The 12,134-nt window shown below is 56.8% G+C and overlaps 2 protein-coding genes and 1 long non-coding RNA gene across 4 annotated transcripts in view; 1 reads left to right on the plus strand and 2 right to left on the minus strand.

Annotated features, from left to right (window-relative positions):
* Positions 1-3,815, minus strand: part of AKNA (AT-hook transcription factor) — a 55,160-nt gene extending 51,345 nt beyond the window's left edge. Inside the window, exon 1 of the mRNA XM_047068380.1 lies at positions 3,744-3,815. The gene's annotated coding sequence lies outside the window, so the exon portion shown is untranslated. The remainder of the gene's footprint in view (positions 1-3,743) is intronic.
* LOC124503405 (uncharacterized) lies at positions 2,694-7,471 on the plus strand. 2 transcript variants are annotated; one of them, XR_006960165.1, is made up of 4 exons: positions 2,694-2,871; positions 3,671-3,810; positions 3,988-4,222; positions 5,558-7,471. It is a non-coding gene; the product is annotated as an uncharacterized LOC124503405 (long non-coding RNA). The 2 variants fall into 2 exon arrangements; XR_006960164.1 differs by having other exon boundaries at positions 3,671-4,222.
* A 150-nt stretch (positions 7,472-7,621) lies between these two features.
* Positions 7,622-12,134, minus strand: part of WHRN (whirlin) — a 94,319-nt gene continuing 89,806 nt past the window's right edge. The window contains exons 9-12 of the mRNA XM_047068409.1: positions 11,505-12,042; positions 9,292-9,473; positions 8,640-8,762; positions 7,622-8,390 (exon numbers count right to left, since the gene is read on the minus strand). Coding sequence (XP_046924365.1) covers positions 8,208-8,390; positions 8,640-8,762; positions 9,292-9,473; positions 11,505-12,042 — 1,026 coding nt within the window. The 3' untranslated portion in view covers positions 7,622-8,207. The remainder of the gene's footprint in view (positions 8,391-8,639; positions 8,763-9,291; positions 9,474-11,504; positions 12,043-12,134) is intronic.

A 12,134-nucleotide genomic window follows, 5' to 3' on the forward strand; every position in this document is an offset into this window, starting at 1 on the left:
GCAAGTCAGGAAGAGCGGTTAGGCGCTTTGAGGCCCTTTGGAGCGCTGACGCCCTGTGATATTCTGTAATTCCCATCCCGCACTTTCTGTCTTCCTCTTTTTTATTCAACAGTTCTTATTTATTTATTTTGAGAGAGAGGGAGCACAAGTGGGGGAGGAGCAGAGAGGGAGAATCCCCAGCAGGCCCCGCACTGTCAGCACAGAGCCAGACGCGGGGCTTGAACCCACAAACCATGAGATCATGACCTGAGCCAACACGAAGAGTCAGACACCCAACCGACGGAGCGACGCAGGTGCCCTGCCCCCCTTGCTCTTTTTAAGCTCTGATACGACAGGCTCTTTTCTGCACATTTATGCAACATGTGGCGACATATGAAAATCATAAAAGGGAAGGGAAGTGATCCTAGCCTTACCCACTCAACATTTTGGGGCATGGCATGTGTTGATCAGATTCTCATAACCAGGCATTTAACAGATGAGGAAAGGCCCGGAGAGGTTGTAAGACTCGCCCATAGTCCCACAGCACATGACAGGCAGAGCTGGGTCTGTACACAGCCACAAGCACAGCATTACCCTCCAAATGACCCCTTGACCTAGTGGGGCTCTGAGTGCAGCCTCCTGGCACCTGAGGCCCCTCCCGGTCCTTGGCCTTTGGCTGAGGACTCCAGACTCCAAGAAGACTGCCAGCTGGGCAACCCACTCTGGCCCTGATCCCCAGCCTCTCCCCTAGAACAGGGGATTCTGGCAAGGATCTAGGGGCTCGTGGGGGATCACGCCTGGGAGCAAGGGGTCGCTCTTGCCAAACACACCAGAGTGTGGCCGGCACTTGGCAAGGAGATGGGATTGTATGCTGGAATGAAGGAGGGACCCAGGAATTAAAAATGTAAGGGGCTGGGGACAGAAAGGCCTGGATCCAGATCTGGTGGCTCTTCCAGACCCCTCTGACGCCCTCAACCACAGACTGAAGGTAACACTTTCCTCAGGCGTGTGCATGCAAAGTAACGGGACAATGTGTGCACACGGCCTGGCACACAGGACATTTTCAGGAAACACGGCGGGGGCGGGGAAGGGGAGGGCGGGGGGGGGGGGGGCGGGGCGCTCTGAGCCTCCTCCTGGCTCCCAGGTCTGTTAGTGCCTCTTGCCACTGGCCCGGCCCCTGGCTCAGCCTCTAATCCCCTGGGCACACGCTGCGGGCTAAATCTCCCCACAGCATCATTCTGGTCAAGGCTTTCCCTGCTTAAAGACCAACTGATGGCTGTTGTCACTTGGGGTTAAAGGCCAGACACCTTGGCCCCGAATTCAGGCTCAAACTGACCTGTTCCTAAGTCAGATGGCGGCTGCCCTGCACAACTCACACGCCAGACGAGGCTCCCCGTCTCAGAAAGGTTTTCCTTCTCAAATACCACACTTTAGGGGAGCATTCGGCCTGGCACCCCTGGGGCCTCCTGCCCTGCCAGGAACCCTTCACCTCCTAGCAGTGCTGGCCTTCTATCCCACAGTACCCTTCACATGTGGCTTTCTTAAAAAAAGAAAAAAGAAAAGAAAAAGCCTGATTTGTGGCCTGATCTGCTGATTGCCATAGTGTAAATGCCCACCTTATGGCCAATTTCAAGCTACCAATGTGGTATCACCAGCACAGCACCGGAGAGAGAGGCACACGGTCAGCTCCCACAAGACGACACGCCCCTGCACATCCCAAAGTAAGGGCCGACCAACCCCAAAGAAAAGCTGTGTGACCTCAGGTGAGTGACTTAAACTCTCTGAACCTCGGGCTTCTCATTTGTAAAAGGAGAACAGCAACAACACCCACTTCATGGCAACAATGTGAACACTAAGTGATAAAATCCAGGCGATCGACAACAATGCACTGAACACCTGCTATGTGTAGGGCTCTGTACTGGGTACCAAGAAGGTGACAAAAGTTCCTGCCCTCCCAGACCTCAGTCATTGCAGTAAAACCCGTGGCGCAGTGGCGAGAATATAGCATTCAGTAATCAGTAACCGTTATCAATATTATTGTTACTTCCTTTCTCTGGGCCTCAGTTTCCTCTTCTCCAGTAGGCACTGGAGTGCCTCCTACCATTCCCATTTAACAGAGAGGAAAACTGAGGCTTTCAGAATGGAAGTCAGGCTGGGGATTGAAACCCAGGTCTTCTAACTCTCCATCTCCAGATCTGTCCCATCTCCCAGGACTGAGGAAACATAAAAAAGACCTGGCGTTTGCCTGGTGATTCAGCTGGATGCTTTAAAAATACTTTCTTCCCCCCTCCTGGGGATAAACTGAAATGTCCTTGGCAGGCACCAGTTTCCAAAATACTGTCTCAGCATGACAGCGGCAGTGCAGGGACCATCCCCAGCATCTCTGGTAACTCCAGCCCTGGTGCTTCTGGCAGAGTGTTCAGGCTGGTGGGAGCTGATGAAATCCCCTCGCAAGAAACAGCCTACATCACATGTTTCAGATGCAAACCACCGGGCTTCGGGGAGGCAGAGGCCCCACGCGGGCACCTTCTCCTTCCTGCAGAAGAACTGGGAATAAAACTTGAATAGTCCCCAAAACACCAAGGGGTCTATCACCCTAAGCTAGACTTAAGCCCCCTCAGGTTCTGTTTTCTTGACAAAACAAAACCAACAGTCAAACCCACCAACGCCAGAGGAGGCGCCTGGTAAATTCTCTTGGGAAGTCCCTGGAGGTATCTAACCTCAGTCCTCCGTGCTTCGGTTTCAACAATTTCTTCTTCCGTTTTGGAGGACAGAAACAATGTCTCTTTTCTCTACAACCTGTCTCAGGCTCAAAGCTTCAAAATAGCCCGGGCTTGTTATCAGCAACTTTCCCTTCCAACTTTATCACTGAGAAGCAGAAGCTTTTGAAAGGTAGGTAATGATCCTCTCCAACCTGTCATTTCTTTCAACAATAGCGGGGAGAAAGGATGAGGGAAGAGTCTCCTCCAAGGTCGCACGCCGCCGCGGGTGCCAGCGGCATCGCCCTGGGGAGAGGCCAGCACTGCGCCTGCCCCGCTTCGGGCAACACGCGCCCCTTCTCTCGGCCTCAGTCTCCCCATCTGTGTACTGAGAAAGGCTGGTCTCATTTCTCAGTCCATTCCAGTCCCTACCACTGTCGAGCTGCCCATCTTCACTGCTGGCCCTTGCTCTGCCTCCCTCCCCCTTGCCAAAAAGAGGAAAAGAAACTTGCGTTAGGCGTCCGGGGAGGGTGCGCGGCTCCGAGTTGTCAGGCTGCGCGGGTTGTTGCCTGGTGAACAAGAATCTCACACAAATCCCAGGACAGAGAAGTCCCACCTCCCCCGTAACCACAGCTACCCGGGCCACACCTCCAACCCAAACACGGCCCGAGGCCCCGCCAAGGACCACCCCCGATTCCCTCGGGACCTCTCCCCGCCCTGCGAGCAGCCCCAGCTGGAGTGAGAGCAAAGGCCAACGCCCCCATTGTGCGGAGGTGGAGACTGAGGCCGGAGGTGGCGCCTGCGGAACCCCGCGGCCAGCCGGGTTAGGACTGGACACTGAACGCCGGTCCAGGACTCCCTCCCAGTCCCGGAGCGGCGATCGGTCTCCTTCCCGGGCGCGTGGGATTTCCACGTGGGAGAGACAGAAAGCAGCGGCAGTCCCTATGGATCGGAGCCCATCGGCGCGGTCCGCTCTCCTCCCCATTCCCCAGATCGAGAAACTGAGACCCAGCGAGGGACCGGCCCTAGCCCGGGACCCACCGCGAGCCCCACCCCGCGCCTCACCTGCCGGCGGTCGCAGCGCGCCCGTGGTTTCCTGGAGTTGAGCGGCAAACAAAGGCCTCCAATCCCGGTGCGGGGCGGGGCGGCGACTTTTTGCTTAATCCCCGAGGCGGGCCTGTGACGGGCGGGGAGGGCCCAGGGAGGCGGGGCCTCGGGAAGCTCCACCAATCGCAGAGAGGCGGCCGCCTGCGGCCCGCCCCCAGGCATTCGGCCTGGGCTCCAGCACTGAAAAGTTCACGTCTGGCAGGTTCGTGTCCCTCCTGGAACCCGCCCGAGTGCCGACCGGAGTTTGAGGCCCCAGAGCTGAGACATTTGTGCAAGCTCGCACAGAGCCACAGTGAGAAAGAAACCACAAACTTTCATAGCTGAAGCGGACTGCTTCATGACAGTATACTATTAGTAATAATGAACTTTTCTTGAGCACTTATCTGTCAAGAACTGTTGGGAGCTCTTCCTGTGCTCCGTCCTCTCCTGTGAGCTAGGTACGTATTGTCACTACTCTCTAAGCATATGCTTAGTGCAAACCAACATTGATTAGCAGGTGGGAGAACCCAGGTCTCCAGAGGGACAAGAGCTTGCCCGAAGTCCAGCAGTGAGTACAGGACAGAAATGATCCGTCGTCCACTGAGAGGTCACCTTGAAGGATGGTCGTGTAAAGTGTCAAACTGGCCTAGGCTTCCGCCCCAGTTCTGCCGCTGGCTGCCACTAAAGGGATCCCTGACGCCAGCCTCACAGAGGTGCTGAGGGGAGGAAATAAAGAAAGCAGCAAACCCGGAAGAAAGAAATCGATGGCACTCATTTAAAGAGCCCCTCCACCAACGCTATTTCACCAGGCGGTGACTGCCCCCAAGGCAGGAAGACTCTTGCCGAGGACCTGCATCCATCTCTGTTGCAGTCAGTTCTCTGTCCTCCTGGCAGAAAGTTCTTCCTGGTTCTCCAGGGTGCCTGAGGCTCCCTACACGCACCCAATAATAATCACAGCAACAGTTTCTATTTTACTCAAAGTGTACTATGTGCCAGTGGCTAACATTTTAGCGAATCCTTCGAATAACCTACACGCTAGGTTAATACTAGGCTCCTCATTTAAAGATGGCGAAACTGAGGCTCCGAGAGGTTAAATGACTTGCCCCAGATCACAGGGCCAGGAAATAGTAGAGGTGGAATTTGATCCCAGATGTCAGACTCTGAAGTGTGGACCCTTTGAGCGATGTCTTGTTCTCCATCCTTGTAATCCTCACGTTGGGCTGTTCTATCCCTCACCCTCCTTTCTCCCAAGCAGAGGGAGCTCCAGGTAATTTGAAGGGCAACTTGGCACTTGCTTGGGCAGGCCCTGGCTCAGGCCCCAAACTCACCCTCTTCCTGCCTTCTTCATCTAGCAGCAAATTCTGAGACTCTCCAACAGTACTGTCCCCACACCACCCCACCACCCCAATTCTGGCATCATGAATAAAGATGTGAGGGCCACAGGTACCTGTGGCCAGGGTGGACCTCTGACCCCTCCCTCCTCCATTATTCAAAGCCACCCTTGCCCATGGTTTGGGGTCCCTTCAGAAGACAGCGGGACACATGCTTGTCTTTGCTTTATGATGTGGACTTCAGGCAGCCATGGATACGAATTTGGCCTCTACCACTCACTAGCTATATAACTTTGGGCAAGAAACTTGACCTTTCTAAGCCCACTGGCAAAGGAGTTTAAGTTTGTTTAAAATTCCATTGGGAGGGGGACCCTAACGCCCAATGGGCCACAGCCCTGGAGTTGGGCCGAAAAATTCTAGAAACAACAGTCCCAGAAATTTATTCTTGTCCTACTTTTTCAGAGTACAAACTTGGGGCGGTGGGCAGCAGCTGCCAGGCGCCCTCTTGTCTCCTGGACTTGGACCGAGCGGAGAGATGGCCGGTTCGAGGCACCGGAGGTGGTCAGTGACTGGCCTGAAATTCACCATGGGCTGGTGATAGACGGATGCACAAGGTTCAGAACAAGATGCACGAGGACTAGAGACTGCAAAAGGTGTGGCGTTCCTAAGGCCGGAGGACCCTTCGTTTGCCATGAGCGTCATCGGGATTGCAGTCATCACCCTGGGGCTGACCCTGAGCCTGGTTCAAGGGCCCACACACGGCATCCCAACCTCCATCAGGGGCAAGTCGCAGTATCCCCACTGCATTTGTTTCCTGTGGTTGTTGTAACGAATTGTCACCAGTTCATGACTTAAGGCAGCCCTAATTTGTTCTCTTACAAAGAGAGGTCAGAAGTCCATGGTCAGTCTCAAGGGGCTGATGTCAAGGAGTTGGTTTCCTTCTGCCTGCTCTGAGGGGAGAATCTCTTTCCCTGATTTTTCCAGTGTTTAGTGGCCACCTGTATTCCTGGCTGGTGGTCCCTCCCTCCATCTCCAGAGCACATCACAACCTCTGCTGCCCTCAGCACAGCACTGTTCCCTCCTCCGTGTCACGTCCCCCTCTGCCTCCCTATTACAAGGACCTTTGGGATTAGATTGGGCCCCGCCCAGAAAATCCAGCATAACCTCCCCATCTAAATGCCTTAACCCCATATGCCAAGTCCCTTTGCCATGTAAGGTAATGTTCACACGTTCCAGGAACCTGGATATCTTTGGGGCCATTATTCAGCCTGCCACACCCATTTTCCAGATGGGGAATTTGGGCCTAGAAAGGTGAGATCACTTACCTATGACCAGGCAGGATTTGGCATCTGATGCCTGGAGAGCTGGGGCCTGACAGCCAGGTGGGAGTTATTCCCTGCAGGGTTATTAGGACTGGGGAGGGGCCTAAAGAGTCCCCCAGGAGGGGCTGGGGCTTCAGGGATACTGGCTGCCTCAGAGGTCAAGTGGAATCCAGGCCTCTGGCCTCAGGTGGTCTCCTTGAGCTGGGGAGGTGATGGGGGCAGATTAAAGCAAGATCTGGTGCAGGTCTGTGGGCTCAACTGCCCCTAACCCATCTCTAGCTGACCTCTGGACACAGGGCTGGGCAAAGCAGGATTTCTCAAACTCTTCTTATCCCAGAGAAACCCTGGGGTTGAAGGAAATGGGCCCCGGGGGTGTAGCAGACCATTTTATGCCCCCCTCCCTTCCCTGCCCTTCACATGTGTCTTTGCTTCTAACACCCCCACGCCCCACCCCCCAACCCTGGCACTGCCCTTGGCTCCTGGAACAGCTTGGCCTGTACAGGTAAAGAATGGGATTGTGGTCGGGAATTTACTGCCTCTAACCCTTCCCCTCCTCGGACCTTGTGCAAAGACTGACCCATGAAGGCCCTGTCACCTTGCCCTGAGTGGGGACAGTTCTGGGCCCACCTTCTACTCTAGAGTCCCCTGTGGGATCACGCTGCAGCCACCCTCAAATCCCACCCTGCTCAGCTTTCTCCTTTTCCCCCTCCTGACTTGTCCACTCCCTTACTGGTCTGCCGTGGCAGCCTTTCCTTAACGAATCACTTGCATATAAATCCTCATCACAGAGTTGGCTTCTGGGACCCGCCCTGAGGCAGGCCCCTCTCTGTGTGTTAAAGCATCCATGCACATTGTGCATTCTGCCCCATAACATACCTGTGCATTTTAATTTAAAGGTATTTTCTGTGAACAGCCTTCAGGTAACGTGCTCCAAGATGTGGGTGTGGCTCAGATGCCCCTGCACCCCCACGTGTGTCCCACATTGAGCCGTGGGGGGCAGAGGGAGAGGCTGGCGGTGTCTTGTCCTGAGTGTCTCCATCTGTCCTCCATCTGTCCATTAGAACCCCAGCCACAAAGGCAGGCCACACAGCACGCCGGACCCTAACCTTGTTCAGATTTCTTTATTGAAAAATTAAAGTCATAAGCTCTGTATATAAATACGCTCACATTGCTGGTCACCTGCAAGGCCTCTGGGGTAGGCTGGGGGTGCGGTGGGAAGCTGGGGGCTTGGGGTCCCCAGGGGTGAGGAGAGAGGAAATAAATAATAAATACCATGGGGGTGGATAAGGGGCCAGGAAGAAAGGGGGTGTGGAATGGGGGGGTTGCTTGACGCTTATTTGTGGCACTAAAGGTCCTGTGAGATGCCCCCCTGGCTGGGGGCTGTGTCTGTGAATCCTCACGTGGCCTCACTCCAGAAAAAGGCTCGGACATCTGAGGATGGGCAGGTGCCAGCTGGAGGGGAAGGGGGCACAGTGCCCCCTTATCCAACCCAGAGTAACAGGTCCTGGCAGCCTCAGGTGGACTTCCTCTCCTTCCCGAACTCACGCTCGTACCGGGCATCTACTGTGTATACCGGGCATGGCACCAGATCCTGGCCCGACCTTCTGTTTGCCTCACCGGGCTTTCTTCTCCTGGTTCTGGGCCAGCGGGCCGGGAAAGAGTGGGGGGGGGGTGTCTTCCTGCTACCTGGCCACGCAGCCCCGGCCCTCACGGAGCTTACTAGTGCCAGGAGGGAAGAGGGACTGGGGCCAGGGACTGGGCAGCAGTGGGAGGCCGTCGGGCCTCAGCCCCTAGAGCATCACATTGAACTCGGTGACCAGAAAGTCGATGTAGTCCCGCTCCTTGGTCTTGAAGGCCTCGGCAATGATGCGCGCGGCCTCTCGATGTTCCTTGCCCCGAAGCGTCAGCCCGTTCACCTCCAGGATCACATGGCCCACCTTGAGCTGCCCACAGTTGTGGGCTGAACCGCCTCGCTGCAGGGGCAAGACACAGGGCAGGGGCACGCGAGGAGCTCGAGGGCTGGCCGGGCTCTGACACCCACCGGGTCAGGCCCAACACCGCCAAGCAGGCTATCATCTGGGAGTCCGCTGCCCTGATTAGGAAAACTGAGGCTCAGTGAGGGCAGAGGGCTGGGTCTGCCGGGGTGGCAGAACTCTGAGAGGCTGAGAAAGGGGCCTCCGGGGGTGGGGACAGATGATCAAGTGGGGCCCGCGGAGACTTACCTGAATTGTGACGATCCTAGGCAGGGGCTGGCGGGTGTTGGCACCGCCCTCGATGGCGATGCCCAGGGTGGCTGCGCTTTTCTTCACGCGGACCAGGGTAGACGTGGGCTCCAGGAGTCCGGGCTGCGGGTGCGGGCAAGGAGACCAGTGACTGAGGCCTTCTCGGTGGAGGCCTGGCTGGGGGGGCTGGACTGGCCATGACATGTCCCCTGGGTCAAAAGGGCTCAGACTCCAGACCCGTGCTGGAAGCTGCCAGTATGCTAGCACCAAGCTAAGAACTCGGTGTTCCCAGATCTCTGACTGCTTCAAGACCCCCTGAAGCTCAGGAGGCTAAGCGGCCGGAGCTGCTGGGTGGTGGCTCTAGGACTTGGACCCAGGCCTGACTGCTTCAGCCAGTGCGCCATCTCAGAACTGAGCTTAACGACCCTCAAGACCAACTTTCGGTGCCTGGCTTGTCACTGTCAGTGGCGAAGGCAGGGCCTAACTTGGGCCGCCAGACTCCTGATACCGTGGTCTTTCCAGGTACCCACAACCCTCCAGTGATGGGGGCTCACTTCCTCCCCGTGGGCACTTGTCAAGCTGAAACCTGGTTGGGGACCTCCCGCTCCCCACCTTCCCCCCCAGTCGTCTGCATCCCCTCCTCCTCGCTCACCGGTTTGGTGGCCCCCTCTGTGGTCCTCTCGTTCCGAGGCGGCTCCTTGATACTCCTGCTCTTGGTAGATGCCATCTGTCTGCCTCGGCCAGGGGCGCTGGCCTCTGCCTCGCCAGCATCCACGCCACTGTCCTCGCTCAGGGTCTGCCCACTGTCCGAGAGCTGGGACAGTGTGGAGGCTGCTGAGAGTGGGGAAGAGGAGGAGAGAGGTGGTTTAATACAGCTGGGGTCAGGGAGGGCTTCCTGGAGGAGGTGATGGAGCCACAGGCTGAAAGGCTGTGGGGATTCTCCAGGCACGGACTAGGGAGGAATGAAGGGATCACAGGGCTGGAGGGAAGAGAGACTTCCAGACACCTTTCCACCACTGAGACCTGCCCTTCCAGCTGGGTCTGGCTCCAAGTCTGCCAGAATTTCTTCTCTGACCACCCAGTTCTCCGCCCATGGAATAATGATTAAAACAGAGGCCAGGAGGCAAACCCAGTCCACAAATGTGGGTTATTTATTTTTTTTAACTTGCACAGTGCTGTCGAATTTTAACGATGAACCAACACATGCAAATTAAGATAGTTCATATAAAAATTAAATTTCCACCCTCTCAATTAAAAAGTGGGAGGTCTGGGCACCTGGGTGGCTCAGTTGGTTAAGCATCTGACTTTGGTTCAGGTCACAATCTCATGGTTTGTGAGTATGAGCCCTGGGCATCAGGCTCTGCACTGGTGGTGTGGAGCCTGCTTGAGATTCTCTCTCTCTCCCTCTCTCTCTGGCCCTCCCCCACTTGTGCTCTCTCTCTCTCTCTCTCTCTCTCTAAATAAATAAATACACTTAAAAAAATTAGAAGATTTTCCATGCCTGGTCTGTAGCCTCCACAACCCCAAGCTGAGTGGTGGGCACAAACCTTCATTCACCAGTCAACCCAAGCTGCTTCATTGCATGTGTAATGGCCTGGCCCCTAGTTTGAGACACTCCAGTGTCTGGCAGGTCAGGTCTGAATCCCCTCTGACCAGCTGTGCAACCCAGGGCGAGCTACACAGCTTCTCTGAGCCTTCATGTTTTTGTTTCAACACAGGAGCAATGACACCCATCTAATGGCGTTATCATAAAACTGAATGGATATGATGTGTAGGGTGAAACCGACAAGAGAACAGACTTGTGCTACACTTGTCTGTTCCACACTTACTTTCTGTGCCTCAGTTTTCTCATCTGTAAAATGGGGATAATAGCACCAGCCTCCAGGGCGGCTGGGAGGGTTAGATGAGTTGCTAATAGAGACAAGGCCCCTAGAACCACATCGGGCACACAGGGAGGTACGGCGCAACTGACCGCTTTTATCAGGCTGTGCTGGGCTCAGTGCCAGGTGATACCTCAGGTTTCGCTCACCACATCCTGCCTTCCCTCACCAAGCTCCTGAGCCCAGGGACCCTGTACTCTGCACCCCAGTCTGCCGACTGCTTGGCATATAGCAGGCACTCAGTTCACAAACACCCCCCTGACCTGGCCTGCCCCCTTCCCTGGCCGCAGCGGGGTCTATATATCACTTGAGCCACAAGATGGCAGCAGAATCCAGCAAAATGCACCCAACTTGCTATGGAGAAGATCTAGAACACCCGGAGGTTCCAGGCTCTCTGCGAGTGAAAAGCTGGCTTTCCACTGCCCTCCACCCGCTGAGTTGGGCACCCCTGGAAACTCAGGGGCTGCAGCCCGGCCCCAGGTGTCTGGAAGGTCCAGCCTGCACTCTGACCCTGCAGCCTCGGGTGTGGAGACCTCTGGGGGTCCAGACACCGTAATTTCAACACCCTGTTCCAGGCCCTGGGCACTGAGATCACAGAGGCTGCCCCTGGCCTCAAGGAGTCCAGTCTCACTGGGGAGAGAGTCAGAGATCGTTGGGTGACCAGGTCTGGAGCTGCTGGAGGAGGAGCCCAACCCTCCCAGCGACCTGGTGGGGCTGTCACCGAACTGCCATCCCATGGCTTGCCCGCGGTCATACGGTTCCAAGCGGCAGACCTAGGGCTCACACTCGTGTCAACACAGGCTCGGGACACCCTGGCCCTGCACAGGGCACGAGGGGGGGACCGCCCGGGCTAGAACACCCTGGGCGAGCACACGCCGCCCCTTTCCGCGTCGATGGGCAGATCAACCTGGAGGGGCCTGGGTGCCCCCACGACCCCGGGGCGGGCACCCCGAGCCCAGCCCACCCGGGGTCGGCTGGTACTCACTGCGTGTCTGGGGCAGCGCCCTCACTTCGTTCACATCCGGCTCGCTGTCTGGCCGGTGCACCTCCACCATGACAAAGTGCTGGTTCGTGCCCGTCACATCTGGCCGGCCGGAGGGGGAAGGTGGCGGGAGACAGCCCCCTGCCAGCGTGGCCTCCGCGGGGGGGCTCTTCAGGTGCGGCGGTGACTGGACTCGCGGGAAGGGGCCGATGGGGTGCTGGTTGACCAGGGCCAGGCGGGCGTCCAGCGGCCTCTTGGAGCCAGGGTTGGCAGGGGAGACCGAGGCATAGATGGGGGAGGAGGGCGAGTCTTGTGCTGAGGAGGCCCCCGGGGCAGGGGCAGTGCCCGCTGGCGGGCTGTGGTTCCGAGGGGCCGAGAAGACGATGCCTGAGTGGGAAGACGCCGAGGAAGGTGGCTGGAGGCCCTCCTTCCCTGGCTTCCTCTGCTGCTCCAGCGGGCGGCTGTGGCCTTGGGCCAGAGGGGGTGGGGGAGGCGGCGGCTTGTAGACAGGCAGCCCCTCGGAGGTGGCTTTGACATCATCCTGCGAAAAGACCCAACAGGAGTAGAAGGAGTCAGAGCCCATTGTGGCTGGTAGACAGGCGCCCCGAGCAGACCAGGCCCTGGCTGGAATTC

The sequence above is a fragment of the Lynx rufus genome, unplaced genomic scaffold, assembly GCF_022079265.1.
Source record: "Lynx rufus isolate CCGP_SWC_20201006 ecotype Redwood Valley unplaced genomic scaffold, mLynRuf1.p SCAF_10, whole genome shotgun sequence".
NCBI classification, from domain to species: Eukaryota; Metazoa; Chordata; class Mammalia; order Carnivora; family Felidae; genus Lynx; species Lynx rufus.